This window comes from Emys orbicularis, chromosome 5 (assembly GCF_028017835.1).
Source record: "Emys orbicularis isolate rEmyOrb1 chromosome 5, rEmyOrb1.hap1, whole genome shotgun sequence".
NCBI classification, from domain to species: Eukaryota; Metazoa; Chordata; order Testudines; family Emydidae; genus Emys; species Emys orbicularis.
In genome coordinates this window covers 35,376,336-35,396,749 of record NC_088687.1, presented here as the reverse complement: position 1 = coordinate 35,396,749, position 20,414 = coordinate 35,376,336, and the positions used below count along the sequence as shown (strand labels likewise).

General features: G+C 43.7%; 1 protein-coding gene across 1 annotated transcript in view; it reads left to right on the top strand.

Annotated features, from left to right (window-relative positions):
• BANK1 (B cell scaffold protein with ankyrin repeats 1) overlaps nucleotides 1-20,414 on the top strand; it is a 233,933-nt gene that overhangs the window by 181,438 nt on the left and 32,081 nt on the right. Inside the window, exons 8-10 of the mRNA XM_065405166.1 lie at nucleotides 5,638-5,734; nucleotides 9,619-9,948; nucleotides 18,805-19,071. Of these exons, the coding sequence (XP_065261238.1) occupies nucleotides 5,638-5,734; nucleotides 9,619-9,948; nucleotides 18,805-19,071 (694 nt within the window). The remainder of the gene's footprint in view (nucleotides 1-5,637; nucleotides 5,735-9,618; nucleotides 9,949-18,804; nucleotides 19,072-20,414) is intronic.

Sequence of the window (20,414 nt, the reverse complement as noted above, 5' to 3'; positions counted from 1 at the left end):
ATGGATCCCAGAATTTGCTGTAGCACTACATATGTTAATTTTTTTGGCAAGGTAAGTTTTGGAAGTATGGGCATGGAGTATGCTGCAAGCATTTTATGACCTAAATATTGAAAAGGTTCGGCTTCCTGTATTTTTTCCGGGGCTACTACCAGACCCGATTGACTTAAGATATCCGTTAACTCACTTTTCCATGTGGTGGGTAGGGGCCTACCGGCTATTAAGATATCATCCATATAATGGTAAACAAGTAGCTTTTTGAACTTATTTCTGAAAGGTTGAAGAGCAGTGTTTACAAAATACTGACACATGGTAGGGCTATTTAACATGCCCTGGGGTAACACTTTCCAATGATAACGTGTTGTGGGTTGGGCATTGTTTAGGACTGGCACTGTGAATGCAAAATATTTTTTATCCTTTTCCTGTAATGGTATCGTAAAGAAACAATCCTTTAAATCAATTATTGCTACCTGGTAGTCATATGGGATTAAATTTGGATTGGGGAGGCCACACTGCAGGGGGCCCATTGGTTCTAGTATTTTATTAATTTCACGCAAATCATGAAGGAGCCTCCATTTTCCTGATTTTTTCTTAATTACAAAAACAGGAGTATTGTACGGGCTTGTAGTATGCTCAATGTGTTCATCTTTTAATTGTTGCTCAACTAATTGCTGCAAAGCTTCTAATTTCTCTTTAGGTAATGGCCATTGTTCTACCCAGACTGGCTTATCAGTTTTCCACTGTAACGGAAGAGCCTGAGGCTTACTCATCTTCCAAAACCAGTTTTGCCCCTATCTGTTCTAACAAATCTCTTCCCCAAATGTTAAACTGTAAAGGCAATATGCAGGGTTGAATATATGCTATTATGGGGCCTTGTTCCTGGGATTTTACTGGTAACCATTGAGAGCTCTTTTGAGATGCTTGGCTTCCTCCTACCCCGAATACCGCAGGGGCTAGCTCAGAAGGCCATGTAGGCTCCCAATCCTTTTCAGCTATGACAGAAACATCCGCCCCTGTGTCCAACAAACCGGTCAGCCACTTACCTTGGAGTGTATACTTACGTTGAGGTTTTTGCAGGGATATTCGGTGTACCAATGCTGCCACCTGTGGGTGAAAGGAAGAATCGCTGTCGCCTTCAGTACGGGTGGATCCGAATCCTCCTGTGCGTGTTACCTGTGATTTTTCTCCAGGGAGCTCATATGGCAACAGTATCCTCTGTGCCCAGGAGTCCCCTTGTCTTAAAGTAAAAGGCAGGTGACTCCAATACTGAACATATATTTTTCCCTGATAATCAGCATCAATCACTCCTGGAACTACCATAATTCCTTGTTTACTTGCTGATGACCGAGGGAGTATAATGCCCACCGTCCCTTCAGGAAGGGGCCCTTTCAGTTGAGTAGGCATTAAAAGAACTTCCCCCGGTAAGAATGAGGATTTTTCTTCTTGATTATACAAGTCTATTCCAGCACTGCCGGTCGTTGCCGGTTGTGCCCTAGTCAATTCTTCCGCCCCCGTTGTTTTTCCGGGGCCCGGGGAGGGCCCGATTACTGGTTTCCCTGCCCTAGTCCTGATCGACATTGATTTGCCCAATGATACCCCTTGTTGCATTTAGGACATTTTTTGGAGGGCCTACCCCCTTCCTGGGGTCTTCCTTTATGTGCTCCTCCCCCGGGTGCCCTACACTGGCTTTTAAAGTGTCCCGGTTTTTTGCAATTAAAACAATTTCCTGCTGGTTTATTACCTTGTCTTATAGCCCCCGCCAAAAGAGCCATAGCATGGGTTTGACTACCGACATCAGCGCAAGCCTGAATCATGTCCGCTAAAGTGTACGAGGGGCGATGTATTATAGATTGCAGTACCTTTTTGCAATCAGCATTAGCCTGCTCATAAGCCAGTCGCCGTAAAAGCTCTGTCTGTGCCTCCTCGTTATCGATCTGCCGCTGTACTGCTTCCTTGAGCCTATCTATGAACTGCGGATACGGCTCTGTAGGCTGCTGCCGGGTGGCTGTGAAAGACCTAGTCGGTTTCCCACTTACAGGAACCCTTCTGAAAGCTCTCATAACACTAAGTTTAGTACGAATATATGTGTCTGGGTCTAACTCCAACTGTCTCTCTATAGTGCTAAATTGGCCTGCTCCATAAATCTGGTCGGGTATGGCAGCTGGGGTTGAGTAACCTACAGCAGCTAACCTGAACTCACTATCCCACACCATATACTGGGCGGGGGTCAGCACCATACGAAATAAGTCTTTCCAATCTTGTGGAGCCATTGTGTAGCCATTTCCAATTCCTTCTAAGATGCCTGTCACGAAATTAGACCTGATGCCTGTCTCCGTGATAGCTTTTCTCACCTCCCTCAGTACTGTATACGGTAGCGCCGTCCACTGTCTGACGGCATTGCCCTGTGCATCGACTTCTGCCGTTATAGGCATTAGCATGGGCAACTCCCCCTCCCACTGATGTTCTTCCTCCAAACTCAATTCCCCTGTCTCACGCGCCAACGCAACCGCCGCCCGGACGCAGCCCCCACGATTCCCCCGGAAACAAGGCTGATCAGTTCCTTTATCAATGGGGGGATCCGAGGGCCGCTGCCCCGTATCCGACACCGCAGGCGCTGGTGGTAGCACCCGCGGGTACGGAGGCGGTGTCGTCAGCGTGAGAAGCGGGGCGGCAGTGAGAGACGCCTGTAGCCCCAGTTTTCCCACTGCCTCAGTACAGCGCTGCCACATGAGCAGGTGCTGCACTGCTGCTCTCGGTTTCTCAAAGAGCTGTGTTCCTCTTTTTTGCCAATCTTCTTGCTGCAGGGACCCCTCTTCGGGGTACCAGGGGCATTGACATTCTATTTCCTTAACAAAATCCTCTACATGCCGCAGCGTAACCGCTGGGCAACCGCTCCCCTCAATGAGCTTAAATGATTCCTTAGCATGAGCCTTTTGTGGCACTGATAAATCACCCCCCATACTCACGAGTGGCTGTTTCCAGCGGGTGCACCTAGACTATTCCAGTCGGATGAGCAGGGGTCCTCGGGATCCGGTGAATCACGTCGGGGTCACCAGATGTTGGGATCAAGGAGACGCGGAGTCAAGAGGTTTGTCAAGCAGGCGTCCCAAGCTCTCTTGAGCTGGGGTTTTTATTAGTAATTAGATCAAAAGGCATGAGATCATAGTTACTTGTAACATATTGATTGGTTCACCCATAGCCATCTCCCCTTGTGCAATAAATCATGATTGGTGAAGGGGCTACGTGAACTATTCAAGGGGACTACGTGAGCTATTGCCTAGTCTATGCTTAATCAATAACCTGAGCATAGTTTTACCTTGCATTGCTTACCTTGAGAATAAGCCAGGAGTAAATGTAATAAACACGTGTGTGGTTTGCCAGCACAGCATGTTTCACTACACCTCTTTGAAGAGAATTTGGGTTTCTTGAAAATATAGAAAAGTCTACATTAATCACATCTCCCATTTAGGCTTTCTGTGATTCGTGGGATTTCCTTCATCAAAAATTGATCCATAACGAATAAGTACCAGGAGTTAATGGTTGCTCCCTCCATCTCCCAGAGGCAATTAGAAAAGCTACTCCAACAGCTCCACTCCCTGCCTTCCCTCTGGGCATTCTCTACTAAATATGTATCCATAGGTGCTTACTGGTTGCAAGGCTAAGGGTAAACAACTGGGAAGTGTTTCCCTTTTGCAGGTCTCCGACATCACGGAAGGGGAACTCAGTGTTTTTAGCACTCCACCGCTTTCTAGGCCCACATTGCACAGATCCTCAGGAGTCATGTCTCAAAGTCGTGGCTTCATGTTTCTCATCGCAGGGTCAGTGGACCATGGAACTTGTCAGAGGCCCCTCTTTGCAGCTTATTGCTACTATTAGCACAAATTGTGCATATTAACACAGATTATAGCTACTTTGTGTTCTGGAAAAGTCTCATTTCAGGGCTTCCATATACATGTTTTTTCAGACATCAGTGCAGTAGTGTCCTATATCCCCAAACTAGGGGGAACCAATTGAACAATGGGGAAGTTCTGCCAGAGCATAAGACTCTCCAACTGCTAAACACATTAGATGGACATAGAATATAGGGCCAGTGCTTGGTTCATGGGGACAGATGACCTGGACATATTCCTTAAATTGTGTTTACTGTTTGGAGTGGGTAGGGAGCCCGTGGCACTGGATCTGACATTCTTGAAATTGCCATACACAGCTGCAGCGGGAAAAGATGATTTCTTGGTTCCCCCAGAGAAACCCACAATTTCTCATATTTGTTTTCCCTTTCCCCCTATACTTTACAAAGATCTGTCAGAGGTGATAAATGATGGCCCAGCTTGGTGCCTCTTGATCTGCTCACTGGGTGAAGTTCACCCCATGGCTTCATTCTGAAACCCCCATAATCCTAGGGAAGTTAAGCAGAGTGACCCAGGAGCAGAAGGTCAGCTCTTCAGTCAAAGACTCTCTGCTGATTGCATATCTGCTCGCAGTGATTCCTTGCAAACTGCAGGATTTATGGAGCACACTGTTAAATTCCTGCTTTCAAGTTGGTAGGGACTTTGTTGTGTAGGCAGAAATCAAATGCAGGGGATTAATATTCCTTTTCAGGATTCAAGTCTCTAATCAATGACGATTGAGGACTCTGTTCAAGCTACTGTGATGCTCCTTAAGATGCGAGACTCTAGGCACCTCTAAAGAATCCTGCTTTGTGCACTAATGACTGCTAGATAGATGCCTAAACAGCGGTGTGTGCATGTTAATCAGACATTTTTGTATGTGCAATGGAGGCATATATTTCCATACACATCTTACTGAAAATCAGGCTTTGAAGGACTACAAGTTTCTTTTGTTGAGGACAACCAAAACTGACTGTAATCCTACTCTGCTTTGTCTGGTCAGAGACTGGCAGAAGTTAGTATATCCTCCTGCTTATATAAATACAGTGAAAAGGCTATGGACATTGTTAGTACAAACACTGGGCCTGAAACTCCTCCAACTGAGGTTAATTTGGACACTGCAAAATCGAGAGCTTTAATGTTTTTTTCAGAAGCATGATAGAGTAAGCACCTAGCTCTGCTTTGATAGTAAGGCAGACCCAGCTAACATACCTGCAGTTGTGTGACCTGTCCTCTAGTCTCCTGTGCACACGCAGCATGCACTCAGTAGTCTACTATTTTCAATTAGCCCTCCAAAGATTGTTGCACCCTGACCATTCTGGGCTACTCCACAGTGCCTCACAGACCCTCTTCTCATCTGTTACTGTCCACACCCTCCATCTACCCACCCACCATGCATACTTCACAATTAGAATCACACACACACACACACACACACACACACACACACACACACACACACACACACACACACACACACACACACAGTAAACAGAGTTAGATTCATATATCACTACCACTATCCTGTCTCTGTTTTCTCCTTAGAAGGATTTTAAGGAATTTATCAGTAGGCATTAGTACTGAGGGCAAATGAACCTCTGCAAAATATGAAATGAGGGCATTTTACAGAGAACTGAAAGAAAATGATTTGGCTGTTTTCCCCCCAGGGCAATAGCTCTTCTCTTTCATACTGCACTGATGTGCTTATGGATAATATCACCAAAAGATTTGCTCTGCTTAATCTTCTTTCCAGATTAATACAACCGATAAAGAAGATGGTGATCAGGAGGAGGAGGAGGAAGATGGAATTTATGTGGCCATGCTGAGCTCAGCCCCTCACATTACCTCTCGTAAGTCATATTGTCTGAAAGGTTTCAGGTACCATGTCCTGATACTGTGTGGTATTAACTGAGAAATGTTGATATCTAGAGACTGTAGGGGACTGTATACACACACAAGAGGACAAAGTTATGGTTAAATGCTCAACCTTAACTTGCAGATTTCCTGACTTTTTAGCGCTTAGCTGTGTGACCTAAGGGCTCAGGCATGCCTTTAAACACTGGTCCATGGGGGAATGTACCTTTTGCTACACACTCTTTCAAGGGGTGCAACATGCTTTTCCCTTGGAGGCCACCCAGATCCGCGGGCTGATGTGGAGAGTAGCAGATCCATTTCTCTCCACCCCTCCTGTGCTCTATCGGAGAGCAGCCCTTGTGCTAGAGGAGGGCAGTGCCTACAGTTGCCATTAGATCCTGCATGGAAGCACAATTGGGAAGCTCTTTTCAGCTTCCTCTTCACACATCTGTACAAACATGGACCTGGCCCTTAATGTTTCAGTAATGTTGGCTGAGATTTGCAAAGGAACATAAAGGAGTAAGGGAAGAGCTGCAGGTTTTTTTGCATTTAGCAATGACACTTATTCCACAGATCCATGATAACTGTGTAAGAAAGGCCAGCCCATATTCTGTTTGTATTTTACTGGATACTTGATACCTTCCCAGTTGTCTCACCTTCTGTATTAGATTGCTGCGCCTTACAGGCTAAATTATGAGCCTCTTCCTCCAACACACCTAGACAGTGGGCAGCCATAATTTGACTTCAAGGGCTAGAAGTCTGGCTAGCACTGTTAGTACTTACTGCCCTAGGTGGGGCATTACATTACCCTGCCCTGGATGTGGATATAAAAATGATGGTCCAGTTTGCAAATGAACTGAAGTACTGTACTCAGCACTAGGAACAAATATTCATAACAGATCCTTCACGGAGAAACTAAATGGATTCTTTGCTTCAGTCTTCATGGCTGAGGATGTTAGGGAGATTCCCAAACCTGAGCTGGCTTTTGTAGGTGACAAATCTGAGGAACTGTCACGGACTGAAGTGTCACGAGAGGAGGTTTTGGAATTAATTGATAAACTTAACATTAACAAGTCACCGGGACCAGATGGCATTCACCCAAGAGTTCTGAAAGAACTCAAATGTGAAGTTGCGGAACTGTTAACTAAGGTTTGTAACCTGTCCTTTAAATCGGCTTCTGTACCCAATGACTGGAAGTTAGCTAATGTAACGCCAATATTTAAAAAGGGCTCTAGATGTGATCCCGGCAATTACAGACCGGTAAGTCTAACGTCTGTACCGGGCAAATTAGTCGAAACAATAGTTAAGAATAAAATTGTCCGACACATAGAAAAACATAAACTGTTGAGCAATAGTCAACATGGTTTCTGAAAAGGGAAATCGTGTCTTACTAATCTATTAGAATTCTTTGAAGGGGTCAACAAACATGTGGACAAGGGGGATCCAGTGGACATAGTGTACTTAGATTTCCAGAAAGCCTTTGACAAGGTCCCTCACCAAAGGCTCTTATGTAAATTAAGCTGCCATGGGATAAAAGGGAAGGTCCTTTCATGGATTGAGAACTGGTTAAAAGACAGGGAACAAAGGGTAGGAATTAATGGTAAATTCTCAGAATGGAGAGGGGTAACTAGTGGTGTTCCCCAAGGGTCAGTCCTCGGACCGATCCTATTCAACTTATTCATAAATGATCTGGAGAAAGGGGTAAACAGTGAGGTGGCAAAGTTTGCAGATGATACTAAACTGCTCAAGATAGTTAAGTCCAAAGCAGACTGTGAAGAATTTCAAAAAGATCTCACAAAACTAAGTGATTGGGCAACAAAATGGCAAATGAAATTTAATGTGGATAAATGTAAAGTAATGCACATTGGAAAAAATAACCCCAACTATACATACAATATGATGGGGGCTAATTTAGCTACAACAAGTCAGGAAAAAGATCTTGGAGTCATCGTGGATAGTTCTCTGAAAATGTCCACGCAGTGTGCAGAGGCGGTCAAAAAAGCAAACAGGATGTTAGGAATCATTAAAAAGGGGATAAAGAATAAGACTGAGAATATATTATTGCCCTTATATAAATCGATGGTACGCCCTCATCTCGAATACTGCGTACAGATGTGGTCTCCTCATCTCAAAAAAGATATACTGGCACTAGAAAAGGTTCAGAAAAGGGCAACTAAAATGATTAAGGGTTTGGAATGGGTCCCATATGAGGAGAGATTAAAGAGGCTAGGACTCTTCAGCTTGGAAAAGAGGAGACTAAGGGGGGATATGATAGAGGTATATAAAATCGTGAGTGATGTGGAGAAAGTGGATAAGGAAAAGTTATTTACTTATTCCCATAATACAAGAACTAGGGGTCATCAAATGAAATTAATAGGCAGCAGGTTTAAAACAAATAAAAGGAAGTTCTTCTTCACGCAGCGCACAGTCAACTTGTGGAACTCCTTACCTGAGGAGGTTGTGAAGGCTAGGACTATAACAGAGTTTAAAAGAGAACTGGATAAATTCATGGTGGTTAAGTCCATTAATGGCTGTTAGCCAGGACAGGTAAGCAATGGTGTCCCTAGCCTCTGTCTTTCAGAGGGTGGAGATGGATGGCAGGAGAGAGATCACTTGATCATTGCCTGTTAGGTTCACTCCCTCTGGGGCACCTGGCATTGGCCACTGTCGGTAGACAGGATTCTGGGCTAGATGGACCTTTGGTCTGACCCGGTACGGCCTTTCTTATGTTCTTATGTTCACAACTAAGGATCCTTTAATAAGGTGCAACAAAAGCTGCTTCTCCTTCTATTTCCCTTGGTACCTCTGGGGGCATTCTGTCTTGTACAGACGTAAAGCTTCCTTTCACACCTCTCACATACTACCGATGTTTTCCCCACCCACCCCCATTCCACTGACTCAGGGGACCATAATTTGGCCTTTTTTACAAAGAGAAAAAAATAGTGATGAATGGGTTTGTCTATTATATTTAGAAGCACTCATCTTTCCGTCATGCATGAGGCAGTGCAAAGTAGTCAGGTGTTTTGGGGGGGTTCTAGACATTTTTTGGAAAATACCAAGAATGGAAAAGAAAGAAGTTTTCCAATAAATTCTATCTCAAACGCGCCCTAAGTGAAACAGCTTTCTTAAAATATTAACATATAAATTGTGGGTTAAAATTGAGAGGGTTGGCAGAAGAATAGAAACATATGTAAGTTAAATGCTTCTAATATTGGAAATAATGGAGGGTCTTCATAATGTTTATTAGATAGTCCAGAAATGGATACAATTTTAAAAGGGGATGGAGGGAATAAGTTACATGGTTTCCCCTTGTTATTTTAGCTAAATCCTTATGCTGTACATGGTGCTGAAAATTTACTGTTACGTATTTCTCCACTATATCCTTATTTTTGGTCCAAAGGCCACTAAAGCCATAAAGCTCACTACAAACCACATATCCCAGGGGAAATATTTATTTCATTTTAAAGAATGTTAAATGATAAGCAGCCAAACTACAGTATATTAAAAATAAGTGATACAGATGCATGAGTTGTAGCATATTTTACTAACTCATGTGGGCTGTGCTGCTTTGAAAATCAGGCAGTACAGATTGTGGGGAAAGGGTAGTGCATGTGATTCCACTCCACCAATATCTCTGAAAAATCCTACTGTTATTGTATACATGAATATGTTGTGTACTGAGGTAGCAAGATATAATGAAAGCTTCCACTGTTCATTTGGTAAATATTTTAAAAGCCATTCACTGAAGTTATACATTTGACAACTTTCCACTATATTAGTTCATAAAAGTTTTATTAGCAGTGCTGGTACTTCTACGGAAATCTGTGAAACACAAAATGCTTCCAGTTGGCAAATTTTAAATAAACAATGCATTCTTTAGCATTAACAGATAGACAGAGCGTAGGAGACCAGAATGGAGTCAGACAGAAAGCCTGGGAGGAATCAGGCAAGAGGGAAGAGGAGAAGAAGGAAGAAAAGGAAGAGGAAGCTAAAGAAGTCAAGGGAGTGGAAGAAAAGAAAGATGAAGAAAATAATTCAGAGGAAAAGTCATACAGCTTTGATGACGACAATGACAATTTATATGCCAGCATACCTGATAACGATCCTGAAGTGGGTGGAAGAGACTCCTTTTTCCTGGACAAGCCACCCCTACCTCCTCGAGATCCATCTCCCACTATAAAACAAGATTATATTCACTACTTTTCACAAGGTATAGTCTTGCCAAAAAATAATTTTTCATCATATGTGTAATACTTGTTAAATGCTGCTGTAGAGATTCTATATGGATGTGGCTAATGGTGGTTGGCTAGTCAGTAAGGCCCTGATTCAGCAAAACAAACAAGTGCTTAATTGCATTGCTGAGTCAAGGCCTAAGTCACTAAGTACTACAGATAGTGTAGTGATGGTAGACTGTGGAGCACTAGTTCCAGGCAGAGTTTTCTTCCTCCTAACCCATCTCAGAGATTCATAAAATAATACATGGTGCATAGGATTATAAGGAAGGTTTTAGACACAATACTGAATTAAGATGTTAGTTAACTTATATTTAAATTGTTGTTTGTTTGCGAAGCTTGCAATGCCACAGGTAAAATTAATAGAATTTACTTTATGCATTCTAATAGGGAAAAGTAACCCAATATTGTGTTAAGTATAAGTTCTAGCTAATATTGTAGTAGAAATGTAGCCATCTGTTGAATTATAGAGTGGACAATGATCTTGTTATTCCTGTTTGTGATGAATGGCTGATATCATGACCATAATGCACTGACAGGGCTGTCACATGGATTTTTTAAAACCTGACTCATGGAACAAAAATCGAAAATTAAATTTTGTAGTTTGCATTCCCCCTATGGAAAGGCAAAAAAAAAAAAAAAAAAAAGATGATGTGGTGACACTTCTAGAAGGGTGATAATAGTTTTCCTAATGGAAAAAAATGGGAAAGAGCAAATCCTTAAATGCCAAATGTAGATGTTGAGCTAATAACAAAAATAAGCTTGCCCTTTGCAGACGCTATCTGTATCCAGCTAAGTCCATTCTGAATTTGCTGCACAAATGTTTGTCTTTAATAGATGATGAAAATCTGAGAACTCTGACCATAATCTCTGGTTCTTCTTTGAGTACGAATCAGTGTAGATCCCACTGTAGGTGTGCATGCTCCCCAGGCACGCAAACGCAGATTCTTTTTACTAGCAGTGTCCATTGGGGCTGTGCATGAACCCTATACCTCCTCATGCTTCCATACAAGGACAGAAAGGGTGGGATGCCCCTGGCGGTCTCTGTTTCCTCTGTCCACCCATGGCAATGAGACAGAACCTTGTGGTATCCTATCTGCTGACAACTCTATTATTATATCTTCATCTAAACTTCTTGAAACACTTCAGAGCAGCCTTCAGTCTCTTACAACATCTTGGACTGAATAATCCTTGGCTGGATATAAATTCTTCAACCTAACCCCTCCTGTATGAACGAATGAACAAACAGACACACACACGACTCCTCTGTAAAAGGATCTTAACTTGGTGGGTTCAAAACCTGTATGCTTCCAGCTGTGCCCAACCAGTGATGGACTAATTCCACTTAAAGATGGGTACAGCAGGTGCCTTTTCTGCCAGGGTAAATTCCACATTCTGATTTGCCTTTCTTTCGCTGCTTGAACCCCAAAATCGTGAGATGCAAAACTCAAACTCCATTTTTACAACAATCCATGAGAGTGGACTCAGAAGATCTGGGCTCAAACTCCCATAGTAGCCAAACCTTCATCCTCCTGTGCTCCGTCAAGGGGACAGATGATACCTAACACTTCAGCAGAGAAGTTGGCACCAAGTGAGGAACCATCACCAACACCGACCACAGCACTGGCTACATCAACACTGACCAGAACTGCTGAGGGCATGGACAGCAAAACCTCAGACATCAGAGCAGGTCACTGAAAGAGGCCACCTAGAACACTGAGGCAGGAGCTTCAGGAAGAGCTCAGTGTCCTCTCATGTAGAGACACACAGGAAAGCATCAGGGATAAATCATCAAACTCTCCCAGCACTGAAGATGAGTGAAAAGGAGCAAACTACAGTGCAGCAGATTTCCTTGGTTCTGGACCCCACTGCCAACTCCAACCTTGGTATTATGGGGGAACAACTGTGGACTGCAGAATGGTCATCAGCACTGAGATGTCCACTGGTACTGACAGAAGCACCTGCACCCCTGCCCAGTGGCGGCACTATACCCACTGGCACTGCCCATGGGGGACACATACTCATCATCACTGGGGCACATTTCACTAGTATCGAGCAGGAAGCTGTCCCCCTTAGGGTCACTGAAAAAAAACATAAGAGTTCTTCAGAACTCAGCCACTGCATCAGGACTGGCATTGGTCCTGTCAGCAACCTTCCAACCACCTGTATTCATACGGGATACCTGTCTGGCCCTTCTTGGGTCAAACGGTCCTCCTTCACAAACCTGAAGGAGCCACTCTTCTCCATCAAGAAAGAGAAGATCTCCCTCTCCGGCAGCCTAACTGGGAAGTCTGCAGACCCCAGAGTACCAGGAGGAGCGGGACCTGTAGGCACAAATCCATCAGCATCTGGCATTGCCCCTCAAAGACCTTTCCTAATCATCAACCAGCAAGGTGGTCACCTCAGCATTGATACCAATGCTGGATGATTTCAAAGCATTCCAAGAGCTCCTAGTATGGATCGCAGACACACTGGAGACCCAGACTTCAGTCATATCTGAAAAATCTCACAAGCTATTCATTTTCCTAACTTCACCTTCCCCATAAATGTGGGATTGCTAGATCCAGCATGAACTCCATGGCAACTGCTGGCCACTGTATCACTAACAACAAAACGTATCAAGAAAAGATACCAGGTGCCCCCTTCCAGGTTCAAGTATTTTTATTCTCACTCTAATCCCAATCTCTAGTGGTCTCAGTCATCCAAGAAAAATTGCATTTGGCCAAGAATATGCATAAAGATCCCAAATGATTGGATCTGCTATCTCTAGATCACCAGTGAGTGGTGGCTAATTGCCAGGCTCTCCTAGACAAATGAGAGTTTCTTACATGGGACAGAGCAACAAGCAACAAGCTCCCTCAGAAGGCTTGAGAGGAGCTTAAAGACATTGGAAAAGATGGACAATTGGCGGCAAATATGTCCCCGCAATCCACAATGGATGTAGCTAGATACACAAGCACTGTGGTGTTAGTGAGGAGGGCATCCTGTCTCCAAGCTTAGGGAATTCCTCATGAAATGCAAGCCATAACTGAGGATTTGCCATTCTCACTCTGGACATTGCCAGAGCCCTACAGGCGAGTCTCATCTTACGCGGGGGTTCCTTCCACGGTTAGCGTGTAAAGCGAAAACTGCGTATAGTCAAAATTACATTGAGTTGAATGGTGGGCGGAATCGCCCGCACTACAGGTACAGTATTAAAATTGTTCTTTTTCTTTTTTTTTTTTTGCCGACCGCGTAAAGCTGAAATCGCGCATGTTAAATGCGCGTAAGATGCGACAGACCTGTATTTTAATACCTAAAGAGGAGTAAGCCCTTCCAGCACTCTCCCTGTTTCTTTGTGTATTGAAAGGCAAAGTGATCTCTCCACGGAGACTCTCCAAGTGGATTACACGATGCATTTCCACTTGTTACTATCTGGTTGGTGAGCCTCACATGTGAACGTCAAGACTCACTTCACCAGAGCTCAAGCGAGCAAGTCGGCATTTGTCAGAAATGTGCCAGACTCACAGAGCTGTAAGGCAGCTACATGGGCAAACCCACTGACCTTCTTTAAACATTATGCACTTGACATGCAGCCAGGGCAGATGCCAAGTTCCAAAGAGCAGTACTTCGTTTTTTATTTGATTAGCACAGATGATACTCCTCAGACCCACTCAGGGGGACTGGAACAATTTGTATAGTGCGGGTGCTGAGAACCATTGAACCAAACTGTAAACCCCGGGATATAATGGAAACCACTTCAAGCCAGGGCATACAGCAGTACCTCCAGCACTCTTAGTTCAAGTGCCAGGGTACCCACTATCCAAAAGATGAAACTGCTTGCCAGTCACATACAGTGGGATTCACACTGACACATGCTCAAAGAAGAAAGAAATGAAGCTTACTTCTTTGAGGGAGCCTCTCCATATTCCCATTTGTGGGATCAAGGTGCCTGCACCACAAACTTCTGGAACCTTCTGACAAGCAGTATCCATTGGGGCCCCTCACTCCTCCCTTTTCCTCTGATCCTGGAGGGTTCTGATGGTGTAAAAGTGTGGAGTGGCCCCAACCACCCCTCAGCTCCTTCCACTAATTTGGGAATTCTTGCCCTGAGACTCCAATGAAGCGGGGAAGATGGGCAGGGAGTGTGAACATGCAGAGACTTCTCTTGTAGAACTTCAATTACAGGTAAGTAACCTTTATTTCTTCTTTGCGTGGTCTCTGCATATTCCCACTTGTGGGAGTTAACAAGCAGCAGAAACCGCAGGAAAGTGGGCTGAGGAGTTCTAGGTAAACAAGGACTGCAGAACGGCCAGAACAAGCTTCAGCTCCGGATGCCAGGTCAAGAGTGAATAGATCAATCTTCTCACTCCCCCAAGATAAGTTTTAACTGAAGGAAATTTTTTTGCTAAAAACAACGTATGTAGCTACTTATCTGTCATGCAGCATGGTGTGATGAAGAAAGCATATGGGCATGCTGTGGACGTGGCCTTTCTCCTCTCTCAGTGGTGCAGCAAGGGCACCCGCCCTCAGGCTTCCAGTTCCCCAGCTGTTGCCTTTCTGGGTGGAGACCCCCATCTCTCTCCCTTCTGAATGGGCTGTTTCCAGACTGCACAGTTCCCTGCTTTCACAGTGCATTTCGCAGCACTGACAGGTTGCCAAAGGGCACCTGCTGACTGTCTCTTTAGACAGTCTACTTACCATAGAGTAAGTAATTGTTCTTTATTTTTTCTGAATAAGGACTTCAGGATTTTGTTCAGTATGAATTAAACTCTGGCAATTCTACATTATGTCTGGTTATTGTATAATAAATGTACTGGCGATTGCGCAATAATGTTGGCAGCCATTTTAAGTTTGGCCTAGCTCCTTTCCACTGCCTAGATTATAATATAATATAATATATGGAGATATACCTATCTCATAGAGCTGGAAGGGACCCCGAAAGGTCATAGAGTCCAGCCTCCTGCCTTCATTAGCAGGACCAAGTACTGATTTTTTGCCCCAGATCCCTAAGTGGCCCCCTCAAGGATTAAACTCACAACCCTGGGTTTAGCAGGCCAATGCTCAAACCACTGAGCTATCCCTCCCTTAAACCAGATTGCCTCTCACCTCTAATCCTCTGGTTTTACAGATTACCTACTTCCTAGATCCTTACTTCCTTCACAATTTACACTCCATAGTCTTCCCACCCCACTCTACTGTATAGTTTTTTCTATCTAATCTATCCCCATCTTCATGTCTATCTGAGTGGCTATGTGTTTTATAGCTTGCTATTCTCCAGGATGTGGGTGGGTTTTTTTGTTTGTTTGTTTGTTTTTTTGTTTCAGTGAGATTTCCTCCAGTCCTCTAACGTGAAAGAAAAAAGCTGGTTTAATGCAGGATGCTACAAGTTTATATGCATATATTAAAAAGATTACAAATGATAAGCACATCTGCTTACCATGAGGTGGTGAACTGCCACCATGACCCCCAAATGCCCCTTCTCTTGCAATACCCCCTGTTCTCAGTAGCTACATACATGAGAGGGGTAAACTTGGAATAAAGAATTTCTCGGTATAAGTTTGGATTAACCTGCATAACTCATATGTGGCTACACTATGCATTAGTAATGCTTCCATCTCTGTCTCATGCCTATAAAACGTAAATATGAACCTGAGCAGATAGATAGATATGGACATACAGAGCACAGACAGTTAACAACCTAGGGATAATATAAGGTTCCTCTGAAACAATTCCTATATGAATCCTTCATTTAAAACGTGCTGTGTTTTCATGAAGTATTAGCTTTGGTTTCATCGTTACAGCTTTCTGGGGAAGGGGGAAAGGAAAATAACATATGAGGATCTTCTCTAAATTAGGATGATAGTTTCTTTTCAAAGAGAAACTGTAATGAGTCATTGCTACACATTTTTAGAGCCATTTACTGCAGGTATTGCTCAGGACTAGATAAAAGGCATTCTAGTGCTGAGCCCTTTTTCAGAGAGAGGTTTTTTTTGCTGATGGCATAAGAGTGCCCCCTATTGGAGTTCCGAGAATGAAAATGCCCACTGAGACAGAAACGTGGAAACAGACTGTCTATTTCTCACATTAAGTATAGAATATTGCAGACTTTTTATCCACCACAGTAGATGTTTTACAATATATTTTTATAGATAAGAAATCCAGAGTACACAGTAGATGATAATTATGTAGCTGGTTTACATGAACATAGTATCACTTTTAAAACTTACTCGCTTGATGGAGTCCCCAAGACACACAAAATGTTTCTCACTCTAATCAGCAGCAGAAAGGTTTTAAGCATTAAGAGACATACACGGGATCACAACAACATAAAGGGAACCCCGATTCATTACTAAAACCTACTAGGGGATCTTCTGTTTGTTTGGGAACCGTAGGTAGACAGCAGTAGGCAAATGTAAACATTCGTCATTTCAGTGGCCTCAGAATCACTCATTAATAAATTGTGCTAAGTATGTTTGTGACATCTGTCCAAGTGTTTTTAAAACCACTGATTTAAAAATGAAATGTCTACCGGCTGCTGTTTTTAATATCACTTTCTCTGCACAAGCTTCTAATATATTGCTGTCTAAAAAATTAAATCTGGGATATTATTAATTCTGCCTACAGCTTTTTAAATAGAAGTGAAAGCTAAACATGAATGCAATGGGCAACCAGAAAACACAATATATGGAATATGGGGAATATGGAAGGTGGAAGCAGAGGCTTAGGAAACCTTTTTTTTTTTTTTAAGGCATTAACATGAATTACAAAAGATGATATACAATAGAACTATATGTCATGAGCTGTAAAAGTACATCTGGGGACCCTTTCATCAGAGCCATCCCTTGGGTACAGCAAATCGGGGCAACCGCCCCGGGCCCCACACTTTGGGGAGCCCCGCGCTTCGAGAAAATCGTGAGGAGCGGGCGGGGAGATGAGGCAAGAGACGGGCGTGTGAGCAGGGTGAGGAGGTGAATGGGGAGGTGAGCAGCAAGTGGGCGGGGGAGGCGAGAGGGATCCCTCCTACCAGAACCTCCCCCCCCCCCCCCCGCGCCTCCTGCTCCCCAGCGGGCCCCACCGATCAGCGCCTCCACCTCCCTCTCAGTGCCTACCACCAGCCGTGGATCAGAAGTTTAGCCGCTTTTGCAGCGTCAGAGGGTACTGGGGGGGTGCACAGCGCACTTGGGGGAGGGGGCAGAACTGGGCGGGGAAGAGGCTGGGGGGTGGAAAGAGGCTGGACAGGGGTGGGGACAGGATCTGGGGGGAGCACCTCCTTAGGGATGGCCCTGCCTTTCATGGTTTATAATATAGTACTGTAGTACATCTTGGTCAAAGTCAAAAAACAGGTAGTGTTGCAGAATAGTTGTCCCATTAAAGGAAACTGGGGTTGGCTCTCCTGTTCCAGTCCAGGTGGATGATGATGAGGGCAGGGAAGCACCTGGGGACTATAAGGGTATGTCTACACTGCAATTAAAAACATGCAGCTGTCCCGTGCTAGCTGACTCAGGCTAGTGGGGGTTGGGCCGCAGGGCTGTTTCATTGCAATGTAGACTTCCAGGCTCAGGCTGCAGCCCAAGCTCTGGGACCCTCCCACCTCACAGGGTCCTAGAGCCCGGGATCCAGCCTGAGCCCGAACGTCTACACTTCAATGAAACAGCGCCCAAGCCCACAAGCCCAAGTCAGCTGGCACAGGCCAGCCATGGTTGTGTAATTGCAGTGTAGACATACCCAATAAGGTCTTGTGAGCAAGAGACCAGGAGAGTCAGAGCAGACTGGAAGGGCAGGAGATAAGAGCTGCCAGAGACAGAAGGTGGTTCCTGGGAGAAGGATGAAGACAGGAGAGCAGCCAGAAGGTTTTGCTGGCTGACAGGTCTTAACCCAGAGAGCCAGGGCTGGAGAAGGCTGAAGGTGACAGCAGCAGAAGAGGGAGATGCCTGCTGGCTCTAAGCCAGAGAGATGGAGCCAATGGCCATAGGGGGCTGAAGGAAAGGGGAGCAGTGAAGGGGCTTACCCACTGATGTCTCTTTGCTGGAGAGCTGGACCCTGAGGAACAGTGGGGAGTGAAGGCATGGGGAGTGAGAGGTGCTCCCAGCAGAGAGGCTGTGGGAGCTCCCGCTGGGAAGAACAAGATTGCACCCATGAAGGAAGGGCTGGACTCTCCTGGCAAAGGGATGGAGATGTGGCAAAAGACACTGGCGTATGGTGAGAACAAAGCTGGATTTTTTAAGGACTGATTTCACTGGGGTGACATGCTGTGGGAGATTTGTGCTATGTATTGTTAATAAATGTTGATGGACTTGAGAACATGTTTGCATGGATTTGCTGGGGATCCAAGAGGGAAACTGAGGTGAGGGACCACATGCAGGGCTGCCCCTAAGCCAGGAGGGAGCACCTGGGAAGAGGCTTCATGTCTACAGAAGGCATGTGGGAGACAAAAGCTAAAATTTTCAAATATGGATAGGTAAAATTAGACTACTAAGGTCGTATTTGGCACATACGTGAATTGATTTTCAAAAGTGCTGAGAACCCCACAGCTGCCATTTATTTTGCTTTACTATTAAGGATAAGAAACCTTTTATATTCAGTGGAAGCTGCTAGGTGCTCAGTATTTTTTAAAATAAGGTCATTTATTTAGTTACCTCATTCTTGGCTCCCAGTCTCAAAAACTTTAGCAAAAACTATGAAGAAGAAATGAGAATGCAGTGCTTCCCCTAGAAGCCATTTGTATGGGCTTTAATAGGAACTGTGGGAAATCAGTTTTATTTAGGCGCCTAAATTGAAAATCTTGGCATCAGAATGCAGCTTTTTGGAGTCTGAAGACTGAAACAACTGAAAACAACTTGTCTATGTTGCAGCAAGGAAATGGGATGAAGACAGAAAGGAAAGAGACGAGACTTCTGGTCATCTGGAAGTATACGGTGGAGAAGAAGATAAATCTGAGGACGATGACGAGGATCCGTATACTTTTGCCGAGTTGGATGAAAGTGTGTATGATATGATACTGGCATCTGATGAGGAGAAAAGAAAGCAACACGGATCCTTTATTATAAACCGGCCACCAGCACCTACCCCTCGTCCATTGAGTTCCCCTAAAGAAGAGAACACTCCCTATATAGTACAAGGTAAGGTTAGTTTAAAGATATTTACTGGCAGATAAGTGTTGGTCCGAGTAGAGTTGTCTGTTGTGAATGATGAATATTAATTTTCTAAAGATTATCTTCTACTTGAGGCTGAGGTCCTTGGCCTATTAATAAACTTGAATCAACCTATTCTGTCTTTGAAACAAACTGAAAAAGTATCCAAGTTGTGGCTAATTTCAATTTTGCATCTAAAAGGATGCTGCTTTTAAAAAAAAACCTAATCAAAATTACTTAAAATAGTAACACAATATGATGGAAGATGAAAAATTACTAGACCAAATACTCAGCTGGTGTAAATCAGTGGAGCTACACCAGTTTACACCACCTCAGGATTTGGCCCATTCTGTTCAGTGTGTCCTTCAAGCGGTTAACAAAGGGTGCAATATATTGCCAAAGTAACAATATAAAAAAAATCTTTCCTTTCCCCAACCCCAGCTTCAGAACTTTCTTTACTGTGGTTCTTCCCTTAAATCCCATTTACCCCATTTGGAGTTACATTTTGAGACCTACCATTTAGCTAGCTTTTAACCCATTTAATATATGCCCGGTTAATTTTTAATCTAAATGTTGTACAATGCCAAATCAAACACCTTACAGAAATCTATGTATATACACTCTTACCTTTATCAACACAACTTGTAAGTCATCAATAAAAGACATCAAGTTAGTTTGACAGGATCTACTCTCTAGAAGCCCATACTGATTGGTATTAATTACATTATCCTCTTTTAATTCTTTATTAATCAAAAGTCCTGTATCAGCTGCTCCATTGCCTGGGATTGATGTCAGAGTGACAGGCCTATAATTACGCAGGTCATCCTGTTTACCCTTTTTAAATATTGGTACAACATTAGCTTTCTTCCTGTCTTCTGGAACTTCCCCAGTGCTCTAAGAGTAATTGAAAATCAACAATAACAGTTCAGCAAGTTCCTCAGCCAGCTTCTTTAAAACTCTTGGAGGCAAGTTATCCAAACCTGCTGATTTAAAATTCTGTCCATTCTTCTTTCATCTATCACAAATCATCAGTAAACCGTGTTGAACTCGGGAAGAAGATGTGGAAAAGAGCATTTAGGAACTGATGTTTCAGTATTTATGATTAAACATTTCTGTATCCGGAGTGCACACAGCATTTCCTTTCCTAGCAATCTTATTGTGGCATTAAATTAGCATTTTGAAATAAAGTATCTTAAAGGTTTTTGTATGCACAAATTGTCATTATGATAGTTAATGAGTGAACCTCAAAGATATAGAAGCTCATTTTGGTAGGAATAATTACACATAAATTAGGATGTGTATCTGAACTTTATCAAAGTGATCTGAAATTC